The sequence below is a fragment of the Triturus cristatus genome, chromosome 3_2, assembly GCF_964204655.1.
Source record: "Triturus cristatus chromosome 3_2, aTriCri1.1, whole genome shotgun sequence".
Taxonomy (NCBI): domain Eukaryota; kingdom Metazoa; phylum Chordata; class Amphibia; order Caudata; family Salamandridae; genus Triturus; species Triturus cristatus.
In genome coordinates, this window is record NC_140584.1 from 145437037 (window position 1) to 145451364 (window position 14328).

Genomic DNA, 14328 nt, shown 5'->3' on the forward strand with positions numbered 1-14328 from the left:
AGGGTGATGAGGCTTGCGACTTTCAGTGGGATGAAAAAACCGAGGGGGGTCTCTCAAAGGGGCGTGGCCGATATAATTAAGGGCGTGGCTTAAAACACTAAGTTAGAACTCTGATTAGCATTATGTGCCACCTGACTGATATTTTGATTCTTCTTTCTGGCTTTGCATCAAGATATTTGATAAATATAAGAAGCAACATTACACCCACAGCAAGCCAGGACTATTGGCTTTGTCAATGGTTGTTAGTTACATATGATAAATAAGCAACAAAACATGGCACCTTTGTATAAACTAGTTAAAATGCTTCAGTTCGGAAATGATGAGAAAGAACGGTAACGAGTCTCTTCAAAGATACATGAGAGGCAGTGAAGGAAGTACTGCTGCGAAATTAAGAATCTTTTTTTTCCCACTCGGAAGGTGAGGACAATAAAAGAGTCAGAAAGGGACTAGTTTCGGCACCTGCTTTTTAGAGCTGCCGGTGCTCAGTACCCACTTAAAGCCCTGGCACTAGGACACATTGATACAAATGATGCAGAACTCTGAATGGAATGTATCCATACGAGAAACATTCCATTCCCACTTTGAGAAGAGTTAACTGCCCAAAGTGGTTCAGGCGGCCTCCGTGGCGTTGACCAGGCGCTGGGATAAAATATCCCTCTCGGCGTTCTGTGGTGCTTTGTCAACTAACCAGCCGAGTCTGGATTAATGAAGCTTTGAATCAGATCGCTCCTTGTGGAAGGCGAGCTTTTCACAGAACAAGACCCTCGGCTGAGTGGCTTAACGCAGAGCTACTAGAGTAAAAGAACAACTGTTAACGGTTGGAGCGCCTTTGGCGCAGAGTATGACAATGTTCATAAAAGTGGCTAAACGGCAGCGATAAAAAAACTATCATGGGGTGTGAAAAAGGCTCACTGTGAATTTTCCACTCATAAAATCCAACAGGCTAACAATTTCTTCTGTGAGCTCTTCCGTGTGGTGAAGTCTCTTTCTTCACTACGCACTGTCTCAGCATCTACCACTAAGACCGCAAATTGTTGGCGCACTTTTTTTCCGGTTAAGGTAGCCAATATTTCTGACTCATTCCGGCTAACGCTAGAGACACTCCCTGCTTGAACATATGGTGTGAAAGGTCAGAGGACAGTTGTTAGGTCGAAAAAATTCAGAACTATTCATGCATAAGGGTTACCTGCCGTATACGAGTCAGTAAAATCAGGCTCGCCACTAGCTCCTGCTTCTCCATTTACTGTGGTCCGAGGCTTGGAGGTGATCCACCCAGTTCTATGCCAAATGATCAACAACTCTTTAAATTCTGGGCAGGTACCCAGGAGGTGGAAGCATGCGATGGTGGTTCCTCTTTTAAAATAGCCAGTGCTGGACCCAAGCAAGCTGGAAAATAATCATCCAGTTTTGCTCATTCCACTTATCTTCAAAATTACAGAGAAAGCCATCAATAAACAGATCTCTGCTGTTATGGAGTACCACAACATGACTCGTAAAACTCAATCTCTGTTCCGTCCCACATACAGTCCTAAGTCGGCCCTATTGTTGGAGACCGAGTCTGTGTGCCAAATGATGTTGGATCTTAGCACCGTGTTTGATACTGTGAGTCAGAACATTTTCATAGGGAGACTCTGGAATTGTGGGATAGGACATATAGCCCTGCGATGGGTTTAGTCCTTTCTGCAAGGACACACCTTTCACGTTGCACAGAAGCCTCATCAGTCAAGGGTGCTCCCATTGTATTCTCAACCCTGTTTAACGTTTGTGTTTATCCGCTAGCAGAGGTAATTGAGAGCTTCGGGTTCTCGATTGTGTCATATGCTGATGACACTCATTATCATTGTCAAAAAATGCGACTCAGATGTCTCTCTCTCTCAGTCTCTGCCTAGCAGAAGTTGCAAAGTGGATGGACCTATTTTGTCTGAAGCTTAATGCAGGAAAAACAGAGGTTTTGACTTTGGATAATCAGGCGACTATTTGGTCATTGGCCTGGTGGCCCAAGGAGCTGGGTCCTGTTCCGGAAATGAAACCCAAGGTCAAGAATCTCAGTATCTGGTTGGATAATAAATTGTTCTTTGACAACCAAATCTCAGCGGTGGCGGGAAAGTGTTTTGGACTTCTGAAAATGCTGAGAAACATAATGTGCTTCTTAACAGCAGAATCAAGGAAGACAGTGGTTCAGGACATGACAGTGTCAATGCTGGACTATTGTAATGTGTTATATCTTGGAATGACACAAAGTAGACTCAACAGGTTGCAAAGACTGCAGAAATGCGGCAGCTAGTTTCATTTTGAATCTGCCTAGACGGGCGCCTATGAAGGACGAGCTTAGGCAGCTTCACTGGCTCCTGGTGAGATATAGAGCAGCCTTTAAAGCCTTATGTGTCTGTTACAAAGCCATGAACAATAAAGGGCCACTGTACCTGCAACTGCTGATGAGACCTTACGTACCCCAGAGGAATCTTAGATCTGCAAGGAGCTGTTGGCAATAGTGCTCAGTGAGGAAAGCACAGACAGGCAGAAAGTCGCTTGGCTTCCGAGCATCCAAGATGTGGAATTCTCTGCCCTAAGCAGTTCAGCAGGCCTAGTCAGAGTAAATGTTCAGTAAAAAACTTAAAACATGGTTCTTCAGATCAGGACGTAGGGGGGCTTGAGAACGGCACATAGACAGGTGGGATTCGGTATCTAATGCTTGGACATCTCTCCTGAGGTAGCTGTGCACTGTAGAAATTTCATTATTCTTATTCTTAATATCTCTTACTGAACTCTGCGGGGGAGATGCTATGATAAGACCAGACCAGGATACAGGTGCAAGCACTTGGATGCCACTGAATCCGGAATATTAAAGCAGGTAGTAACAAGATAAAAAGGTAGCGGTCCTGCCTAGCTCGACTAAATGAGGGAGCCAGCTAGGGACAAAGCAATAAAAGTGCAAGGATCGAATATGGTAATAGAATATTGAAAGAATATTGAAACAGGAAGTCATACAACTGCTCAACAAATTGCCAGGCATCTTTTGCATGCCAACTTCGGTCCTAAGTATTCACTGCCTAACAAGTCTCGGAAGTGGTGGTTCTAACCAGAAAGCAAGTGTGTATCATGGTTAATGGTCTGGTTCCTACACCAAGGTTCTACACGCTGGTTTTCCCACACTCACAGACACCCTTAAGCCCCTCTCCCTTTCCCATGTGCCAATGTCCTTGGGATGTCGAGTCTTAACTTCCATCCTGACTCCCAATTTCCCAAATATCTTTCAAGTTATCGTTGTAGGATTTTTGGATGTCCTCTATTCCTAATCTTGACAGTAAGTCTCTTTATCCAAAAACTCTGTTGTTGTGCAACGATGTTGCCTTTCTATTATTTTTTGTTGCTTTTTATTAGTTGAAATTTAACCTGCTTAACATTATGATAGTTTTTCATAAAATGTACTGCTATTGGTGAATATTCATTTCTTTACCAGCTACAAATTGTATGTTTTGTCCACCAGAGTTATCTATTCGTCCTTTTTTCCGATGGACCGAGTCTGTATGGACACTAACCACAGATTCAATATCCTAGGTCATTTATTAATTAATAAATATTTTCTTTGCAATATGTGGCTAACAGAATATATTACCCTTTAACCCATTACAAAAGTGTGCACAGCTCAAATACGGAATCGTGAATTTTTGTCTGCTGTCTAATGCTTTTTTTTGTTTCTACTTATGTTGTATTCTTTCACCTCTGACCAATGAATCATTTTGGTTTACCCTTCTTTTGTATGCACAAGTATGATCTGATGTAAAAATCTCTTTGACAAATGTTATTAGTTTACACCTTCGTGCAAGAAAGTTTCTTACCGAATAGCCCAGATCAAATATTTTGATGTAAACACCAACTTAATCTCTTTTACAGGTGCTTTAAGTTTCAACAAAGCACCTTCAGAGGTATTTTTAGCTTTTTTAATGCTTTTGATAATAAATCCTTCAAGTACCCTCTTTTATGAATCAGTTGCACAGCTTAATTTGTTTGAAATTCCAAGTCACCCGATTGTAAAGCCGTATTTTTACACTCAGAAACTCAAAGTATGGTAGAGGTTTTACCAATGGTGTTCAATGCAAGCTCTGATATAACAGTAAATTATTTGTCACCTTTTTGTCACCTAAACTTGTTGTGTATTCACCATCTGAGTAGCCCAGCTTGACTAAAAAAAAGTGATAAAGTTGTAGTACAGTTTCAAATTGGGACGTCACAGCTGCTATTTATTTAGAATTTTTTTGTTGAAGATTGGAAATACCTTGAAATATATATATTTTTAAAAACAATAAAGCATGCTCTAATCAGGCTTTTTGTAAATTCAAGAATGTCTTCAAGTATTTTCGTCCACCCAGTCCTAATTATGAATGTCATCGGTGCACATGAAGAGTGCTGTTAGTTGGGTTTTTCATTTGAATAGTTCTAGGAGTCTTAAACTTTGGTGAATAAAGAAGTACTCCAATGTCGATAGGATGCAGAACACTGTTAACACAAGAAAATGAGAGGACTTTCATAAAAGCAAATTTATTATTACAGTACATTTACTGCTTTTGTTCCAAGATTTAGATATTTTAGAAAAGCATACGGTTATTTGTTTACTTCGGCAACATGATCAAATTAATTGCCTCCTGACAAAAAATATGAAACAGATTTTGGTTACAAAATAATATTTTAATATTTAACTAATATAAATGAGATTTGTGAACAATTTTGGAAATTAAATGGAAAAATTATATATTCAAAGTTATTGAATAATATACAAAATATTTAACTGAAGATTCAAACTTTGGAAGGATTTATTCTGCATGCTGAATTCACACTGCATTGGGGACAAATATCCCAACAAAAGTTTGCCCAATATTTATTTGCGAAAGAGTGTGAAACACATCTTATAGAATGTACGAGTAAACAAACAAGTAAACACATATATGGATTAACTGTTCATTGACAAAAAGTACTATTCTATTTGAACTAGTCATTACTGATTTTTGTATTCAGTATTATAAATGTGTGTTAACCTAGCACATTTCCATAACCCTCCAAAACACAACAGGTGGTGGATTTGAAAGGATATGAATTATATTTTGAAACAAAGATCATCTACAAGTAGTTGGGCAGAACTGTGTATAAATGGACACCCACTTCAGCCTATAGTTTGGAGTACTCCCTATGGCAGAGGTCTTCAAACTTTTTGATGCCGAGACCCCCCCCCCATCAAAATGTTTTAGGCTTAAGGACCCCCTCCTGACAAAAATGTCTAGAACTTGGTACCCCTCAACATTGACAACTATCGACAACCGTAAACGCCCCCAATTCCCACAGCAAATCATTTTTACAGTGGGAAAATAATATTAAACAGTGTTTATCAAATGAAAGATGTGGGGGCGTGGTCAAAAGTGTGGCTAAAATCAAAAGGCCTCATTTATGAGGAATTGGCATAGGACAGCGCTGCAAGTCTTCTTGCTGCGCTGCCCTATGCCAATGTGAAAGGGCAGGAATGCACCTTATTTATGAAATATGATGCATTCCGGTCTTTTCCCACTACGTTGCCGCACAAATTGCTGCCTAGTGCCAATGTAGGCAGGATTGTTTTTGTGCAGGAAGGTGCCCGAGAGGGGTTTTCCTCTTTCTCTGTGAGGTACAGAATGCAGCACACATGGAAAGAGGAAAAAATACGAGGAGACATGAAAACATTTCTCCTCATTATGCCTGCTGTGGGGAGGCGAAAGGTTTTGGCTCTGCCCCAGGTTTACATGGTTTGGTAAATCCGGGGCAGTGTCAACATCCATGGGTGTTGCGTGGGAACACCAACCGCAATGCCCATGGAACTCCTACTTGACAGACTAAGGCAAGGCAGCCATTTTCGCTGCTTTGTCTTACTCCATATGTATGAGGGCACTCCCAGCCATGCAGGGTGACTTTGCGTCGCCTCATAGATACGATTGCGACGCTTGTGCTGCTGGAGCTTTAAAAAAATGAAGCTCTGGCGGCTCAAGCCTCTCATAAATCAGACACAAAATATTTTGCTAGTTTTAATGTATGCAGGCTAGGCGTTCCCACGCAAAAAGCCATGTAGAACTAACGCAGTGAAATTTACAACATTTAACTGCGTCACTCTGTCTTCATTGCTTCAAAATCCCTACGCCTGCTCAGACCAGGCATAAGAATGACGCAGGGCTTTTTGTGAGAGACTCACCTATCTGTTGTGGCACATTGCTGGAGTTGCGTCACTTTCATGAGCAATTCCAGCGATGCGTCACTTTTGTGCCAACAGATGCATCAGTATTTCTGACGCATCTGTTAATCCTTGTGCCATGGTGAACTGTATTGTAAATACAGCGCATCCATGGTGGCGCAAGGACATTTGGCACTGGCGCAAGGAAACTGACGCATCTATGCAGATGCGTCACTTCCTTGTAAATCTGCCGCTAAATTTGGTTGGTGCAGTGGGGAATACGGACTTGTGGATTTTAGTGCTACGAGGTCACAGCCTGTGACAGAAAGCACTATGAAAGTGTAAGTCATTATTTTATTCTTGTAATACACACATTATAAGGTAGTCTGCTACAAACTGTGCAAATAGTTTTAGGATATAAGGAGCTTCAAAAGTGTGTATTTTAGTAATACCAGAACATAAGTAATGCATTTTTTTGCATAACTGTCCCTTTAACACCTTCTCAGAGGTACTAAGCAATTAAAAGCATGCACTTCACAGCCCAGTTGCTAAGTCTTCTTACTACCACAAAAATACATCTTTGCCAACACAAAGCAATTAAAGCCAGAACCGCTCCCAAGCACCATTTACATTTGCAGATTACCTCAAAACACACATTTACATTTCATTCAGGTAAGCAGGTACCCTGGCATAAAGGATTGTTTCAGGCCCTGCCCAGCCTCTTCATTTCACAGCACAGGAGACAATTAACTTCAGCTGCAGCATTTTAACGACTGCGTCCATTTTTCAAAAGGAAGAACACCGCTTTTAAATTGCAGGCAGAAGTGAAGCCTGGAAATGCGCAACCCCATTCCCAGGACTCCACGGCCCCCCTGGGGGTCGCGCCCCACAGATTGAAGACCTCTGCCCTATGGTAATAGTTAAACCAGGGAACCTCTATCAAAAAAGCATTACAAAGGGAAGCTGACAAAAAACAGAGAACACAATAGATCAGAGTAAATATTCTTTTGAGTACAACAAGTTCTACTTGACAACAAGCGATTGTGACAGCAATAAAGCAATGGTCTATAAAAAACAACTTACCAAGTCTTCTTAAGCCAGGAACTAAGTCTACAAATGTGGCAGCTCCTTCACACAGGGGAGAAGGCAGGTGGTACCGGAACTGGTGCCCAAGCGTCAACAAGTGGTGCGCGATGTACATGCAGTTATTATGATGGATGGCCGTCAGTTGCGGCAATTTTTGAAGGTTCTCTCTGTTGGATGCAAACAGTAACGCCAAGGGTCAGATACGTCAAAAGATAAAACACTGCAGCAAAACAATGTATAATATGACATGCAAAGATCAATGCTGAGCCATGAATGGAAGAATACAAATCTTGCCAGAACTAAGCCAAGGTGATGCAAAAGTATTCTGATTTACCTACTGAAAAGTTGGCAAGTGACATTCATTTCAACAGTAAAAAAACACATTGAAGAAACTTTACTTTCACTAACTTCTTAACACGTACGCGCCATATGATTAATGTGGTTAACTGTTACCAAGGAAAAAAGAAGAAACAGTCAGAGTTGTACCAATTCCTTAGACAACAGAGATTTCGGTTTTGCCCAATGAAGCATGTGGTTATAATATACTGCAACTGCCTTGTTCAGCAATAACATTTCTATGGTGGGAATCTGAAAACTATTGCAACTCTTCAGACCAGCTCTTATGAACTCCTCTAGTATACAGATGTTTGGAAGTTTTTGTCTTCAACATCCCTCTTTATGCAGTATTCATAAAGCATAGCAATTACATTATACTGATGGCTGCCAGCGAGAAACAGATCTTTTTGTGAATGTTTAATATAGCAGAAATTAGTCACTATTTTGACGGGCAAAGCGGCACTGTCTATGAATGACATCCAAGGATATAGTGGTTGAGGCATTCTGGAACCACAGTGGTCTATGGATTGCAAAATACCGCAGACTATTATTCTGTGTGTTTTAGATACAGCGTTGCGGTGGGGTAGAACTGTGATCTTATTAAAGAGCATCGATCCACATGATTTTGAATGAGCGTCTACTCATTTATGCAGGTATTGGATGGCCTTCGATCGGGTAACTGTCAGGTCATATGTTGTAAGGTGTGGTGTTGTGGTCAGTCACCCTGTGGAGAGGGTTTAGACAGGCATGCCAGGGTAAATCTCAGATGAAATACAGGCTGAGAGCTTGGAGAGGGTTGTATATAAAGTTACACGACTCATAGTGAGGTTCTGACATCCTAAGGGTTTCTTTAATGGCTCAACGGTGCAAGTTGTTATATTTTGAGAGAGGAATGTGGATGCAAGTTTAGATAATCCAGTTTTGAAATTCTTGTGATAGACATGAGGGCAGAATAGGAAAAAGATATGTGATAGGTTAGGGAGGAAAGAGTTCTAGGGTGTGGAAAGACATGCAGGGGAAGTGACGATGGTGTAGGCAAGTATAATAAAGTGCAGGCATGATTTATGGATGATGGCAAGGCCCCGCTGTTATCCTAGCCCAGGCCCAGGGATTAATCAGACACAAGAATTGTGGAGGCAGGAGTGTTTGAATAATCACTGTGACTGTTCTTGTTGTATTGAAAGTTTACTTAGTACATTTAGACAGCTAATGAACTATTTTAAATGAAGTGTGCTACTTGAGCTGAAAAACTATACGTTGAGATTAAACAATAATGCTCAAGGGTAAAAAAAAAAAAGATTTTGAATGAAAAAAATCCACTTACTTGTGGTAGGTTGGTACAACATCATGAAATAAATGAAAGATATGCCTTACAGTGTAAAAAAGTTGAATGGCACTGTAAAAGAAAAGAAAAACAATTTAAGAATGGGGCAGAGTAAAGAATGTTGGCAACAAATTTTAAATCAAAAGCCACTTTGCGCCTGCGCTCACTGTTTAATGCAGGGCAGAGATGTCCCACAGAACATCTGCTTTATCATGCGGTATAACAAAGCTGCTCACCATACAGCCCTGGCCGACCGCTCAATTCACACAATAGATCAGAGGTCAGTGGCCACGTTACTAGCACCATAGTAAAAGCTGCCCTTTTTAAATGTGCATTTGATTGATTTGATTGACCATGTCTCAAAAGCCCAGAGAACATTGCCTGTTGAACAAGGAATGAATGATTTCTAAAGCCCCATGCCTCGTTACAAAGTGTATTACCAGCTGAAAAAACCTTTGGCCCTTCACTTTAATCATTACAAACAGGCAAAACAGTTACGATCTAAAACCCATATATCATTTAAAATTATACGAATTGGGAATTCTATAATGGGAGGCAGGTCTCACTCACAGCTTGGTACAAGACTGTGGAAAAATGACCCCATGTGTCGTTCTTCCTTCAGGAAAGCATTGAATACCCACCTGGGCGTCTTAAGCCCCTTGTTCGATGGCCAACATGCGATCGCATGGTGAACATTTAGAAATACCCATTCATACATTCAGCCAAAGATGAACTGCTCAAAGATTAATCTGCACTCATTTTTTCTTATCCCTGACATATGCGGGATTTCCAGTTTTCTTGCACGTGGTGCAAAAAAGCAGGTAGAAGTGAGCTGACTGGAAAATACATGTGACTAACTCCAAAACAACAGTCAACAATGATGGGAATAGCCAACTTTTGATATTGTTGGAGTACTTTGCCTTACAAACATCTGATTGGGCCACAGTAGCACTCACAGCCATTGAGGCTTAGAATTCCCAAGCATAATGAAAGATCAAAGGGAGTCCTACGAAGAACTGTTTAGTAAAGCCATAAATTGGCTGGGTTTGCATAGAAGTTTTCCGCTCACAGAGGCAAAAAATATTTAGATGTTAAAGAGGGTAGGTTGGGTTGGCACTGGGCCAGGTGGATTTTCATGAGGGATTGCATCATTGTTAATTTCGAATCCCCATGTTTGACCAAAAGTCTTCTATTTGGAAAATGGAGTACCCAGTAATATAGTATTTTGTCCTTTGAGATACTTTTATAGGCCTAACCCGCAAACCAAATGGGCCCCCACTCGAGCTCGCAGACAATTAGGGCAGGTTGCAGGAATGGCATCCATAGTGGCAAATAGGGGGTGTGCTACTCGGGCTAGTTCCTCTTCTATCCCTACACACAATCGTTTTGATGCCCTAGCAGTTATTGATTGACTTAATAGGGAAGAGCTTGATCATCATCAGGTAGTCTGCAAGAGTAGGGTGAGCCTGGAGAAAACAGTATAATACATATCCCAAGAGAGGATGGGTCACCCAGAAGTCCACCTAGAGTAATTTGAGTTTACTCAGCTGGAATGTAGCAGGATTGAGATCATTGTTGGAGGATGAGAAGGGGCTGGATCTGTGTAAATCCTTTCAGATATTGTGCTTCCAAGAGACCTGGAATGTAAAAGGGGCAGTCATTTATGTAGGGATATACCGTTTTTCGAGTAAATGCGGTGGCCTCCACATATGATAGGGCTAAGGGGTGCCAGGCAACATTTGCGAGCTTAAGGTTAGGCTGCTATATGGAGCAGATAGCTTTCGATGTGGGGCTTATTATGGGAGTCTTGCTATCTTTCTCACATAAGATAAGGGGTTTTGATAATAAGTATTTATAAATCACTCTCCTCAGAGGCTGCCTTGGAAGCTGAGTTAAGAGGGATTTGGGTAAAGATTCTGTTAGACTGGCCCTTTTTGTCCCTAATCGTGTGGGGGGGGGGGGGGAATGGGGGGTATGACTTTAATCTACATCCTTGTACTGCATGCATTACCAATAAGAAGGATGAGGATCAGGGGGAGGGGTCAGAGCAGGTCCATTTTAGTAATCCTCATCAGGGGGATATGTTTAATGTTAGGACAGTGGAATTTAATCTTATTCATTTATTAAGCACAGAGTAATATGGTTCTCTCATGCCAGTACCAACATTCAAGGGCAGAGGTCTAAATAAAACTATTGATTATATTTTTTGTGCCTGCAAGTATGAATGCATTTTTAATTGGGTTTAGAACTATATGGAGTATTTTTAGCGAACACAATCCCTTGATGGACGAGTTTTTCTGGAATTACCTTGTGGACAAGACCACAAATTTATATAAAAATCCCCTTATTCTTAAGGAACAAGGCAGACGTACTGGCTGGGGCAAGATAGTTACAGAGGATGTTATGAGGAATTTGGTCAAGGCGAGTAATCATGATTTCGAGGTGTGTCAATGAAAAAGAACATTTATAAGTACCCTCCAGTACATTCAACCAAAGATGAACTGTTCGAAGACTAATCTGCACCCATTCTTTTTTTTATCCCTGGCATATGCGGGATTTCCAGTTTTCATTCATGTGGTGCAAAAACGCAGGTAGTCGTGAGCTGACTCGAAAATACATGTTAATAACTCCAGAACAACATTCAGCAATGACTGGACTAGCCAACGGTTGATATTGTTGGAGTATTTTGCCTTGCAAATTTACGATATGGCCGCAGTAACACTCACATCCACTGGGACTTAGAAGTTGACAGATTTCAGCAAGAACTCCTTTCTGAACACCAACATCTAAAGTAGAGTGTCACCTCCCCTTCCAAGTCTCACCACTGATTGCCACTAGACGTAGCCTCCGTCATTGTTGAATATGCCAAATTAACCAACTTCTGCACTGATTCACTAATTCGGCACGTCGGCAAGGAGAAAGTGTGCTGCCCCAGTTTGGTTTGAGTCTCCAAATTCACAGACTCCTGGATGGCTCTGGACACTTGCTGCGTCTTGAGTCGGTCACCAGATCCAGGGTTGGGCAATTTCTGCACGCTAACCTTCGACTCCGGGGTGATCTAAACACAGAAGCAAGGAACACAAAATAGGAAAATTTAGACCGCTAACCCAACAAAAACATTCAAAAACTGTAAAGAGTAAACCACACAAATCGAAGGAGGAAGAGCCTTCCCAATCAAACTCAACAACACAACAAGCCATGGCAGAGTTCAGCTCGGTAGCTGGGTGCATTATGAGTCAAGGTGAGCAGTGGTCTTTCAAACAATGCCTGAAAAGTTTGAGCTAATGATTCTACTAGCAGGAAAACTCTGCTCATTCATTTCAGACGGCACCCTTTCAAAGTATCAACACCATTAAGTGTTGAAAATGCTTCCTCCTCATTTAAGGGAAATACATTCCTTTGGATTAGGATAATTGTGAATCTGCAGGACAAAGTATATTAAAGGACACTGGGAAGGATAACAATCTAACATTACTCTCCGTTATCACATGCCTTCTGCACAATCTTCCATCCCATGAAGTTTCCATATAGCGCAGACCACTTACTAACCCAATCAACATGCAATACATGTGTGGTATTCCCCCATTAGAACAAGAAAAGCAAAGGTGGAAAGCTCTACAAGCATTATTAGCAGTTAACATTTTTCAAAGTGAATTTTTAAAGTAAAGAATATTCAACATGCACAAACGCAGAGCCAAAAGAGGGATATAGAGCAGTGTGAACCAGTTCCCCAAACCGGCCCAAACAAAAGAAGAAAGCAACTAATTTGGCTTAGTTCCACCTTCCAACTCATGAGAATTATTAAATCAAAATTGGACCAAACGGTGCACATTGCAGGTCAACTTTTCAAATACTCTGGAAAGGAAGTCAATGATTTATAGGCCATTCCTTCTAAAGAAATATTCCGAAACGTCATGGTGTGACACGTTATACTCCCAAAGGAGAACATTTCACGAGTGCATTTAAGAGGACTTCATGTATCATACATAGCCGTGGATTCACAGAAGGAAAATAGTTGTGCAATAGGAGAGGCATCGCCTGAGACAGTGTGCCATGAACACAACAGGAGAATCACTGTTAGAGTGTGTGCCATTCACACAAACGGCCAAGGGAAAGGATACCACTTTCAAACATTGTTACAGTGCAGAGTTCTCAGCGCGGTAAGTCTAGCAGTTGAAAGCATATGAACACTTCTGAGGCAGAAAATAAAATATCAAACGAATGAATGCCATTATATGACATGATATTGACACTGTAGGCTACAGTACTTTCGTTCATATATGAGCTGATCAAATATTCCAGTGTTGGGCCAACTGCAGTGTTTTTATTATCCCACTACATATTCTTGGATCCTCTGTGATCAATGATGCAGAAATAAGGCCCTGTGTCAAGTGTGAGAGTTCCCAAGCTCTGGTTATGGTTGGCACAGGGTCAGACCTCAGTGATTACACATCAGAGACAGATACGATGCCAGTGTCCACAATGCTCATATCCAGTGACTGAATCACATAATGAAATGGCAGAGTACACATTGTTCCACAGTACTGTCCAGCCAACTGTCATGCCAGTCTACACACTTCTGCCAGGTTGTAGACCACCAAAGCTTTGACAGTATGCATATACCGCCACAATGCATATACCGCCACAATGCACAGCATCATTCACATGTAAGTGTGGGAGTGGACTAATGTCCCGCAGAACACCCCCTGCTCCGAAGGATATAGCTCCAGTACTCCCATGTCCCAGAATGAAAAACCCCCCAGTCATGCTAGCTTCCACAATATGCAAGGCTCTGTTATAACCAATATTTAAAGTGCGAATCTGTTTATGCAGGGTTAACGCATTTGCCTCCATACGTAAATTACAATTACCGTGCCTTCCTACATGTTGCCCCAACTATGCAAAGCACGGTTACCATTAGATCATCCATATTGGTAGAATGCGCCCTTGCTTCCACAATGCCCCGCTCATTTCCACATGGCCTTAACCATGGATAGCATCATTGCCATCCTGAAAGCCAAACTGCCCCGTAAGAGAAGCGTCGCTGCCACGTTACCAGCATCGGCCTTCCCTCTCCTCACTAGTGTGGCGCGGCATCGACTAAGCACCTGCAGCTGGGTACTTCTGAGCCACATTTACAAAAAAAGGAATATGAATGGGCTTCTGGCCTCACAGTGAAGATTTACTGGGATTTTGGCGCAGGAGTGAGGCACTTTTTAGGTGGGAAGGGGGGGGGGGTGGGATGGGGAGGTTGGAGTTTTATATAACGTTAACTCAACCCGAAGGTATCAGAGCACTTTACATGAGCACCCGTTACATTACACAAGGACACATCCATTTTGTGAGGCACGGGGAGATTACATGATTTTGCCAGAACAACAGGATGTTGGGC

At 41.6% G+C, this 14328-nt stretch overlaps 1 protein-coding gene across 5 annotated transcripts in view; it reads right to left on the reverse strand.

The window, feature by feature from the left end:
* The window catches only part of ZW10 (zw10 kinetochore protein), a 142978-nt gene that overhangs the window by 27051 nt on the left and 101599 nt on the right, over positions 1-14328 (reverse strand). For all 5 annotated transcript variants that reach the window (XM_085647363.1, XM_085647362.1, XM_085647361.1 and 2 more), the window contains exons 10-12: positions 11759-11994; positions 8937-9008; positions 7274-7443 (exon numbers count right to left, since the gene is read on the reverse strand). In XM_085647363.1, the coding sequence (XP_085503489.1) occupies positions 7274-7443; positions 8937-9008; positions 11759-11994 (478 nt within the window). The remainder of the gene's footprint in view (positions 1-7273; positions 7444-8936; positions 9009-11758; positions 11995-14328) is intronic.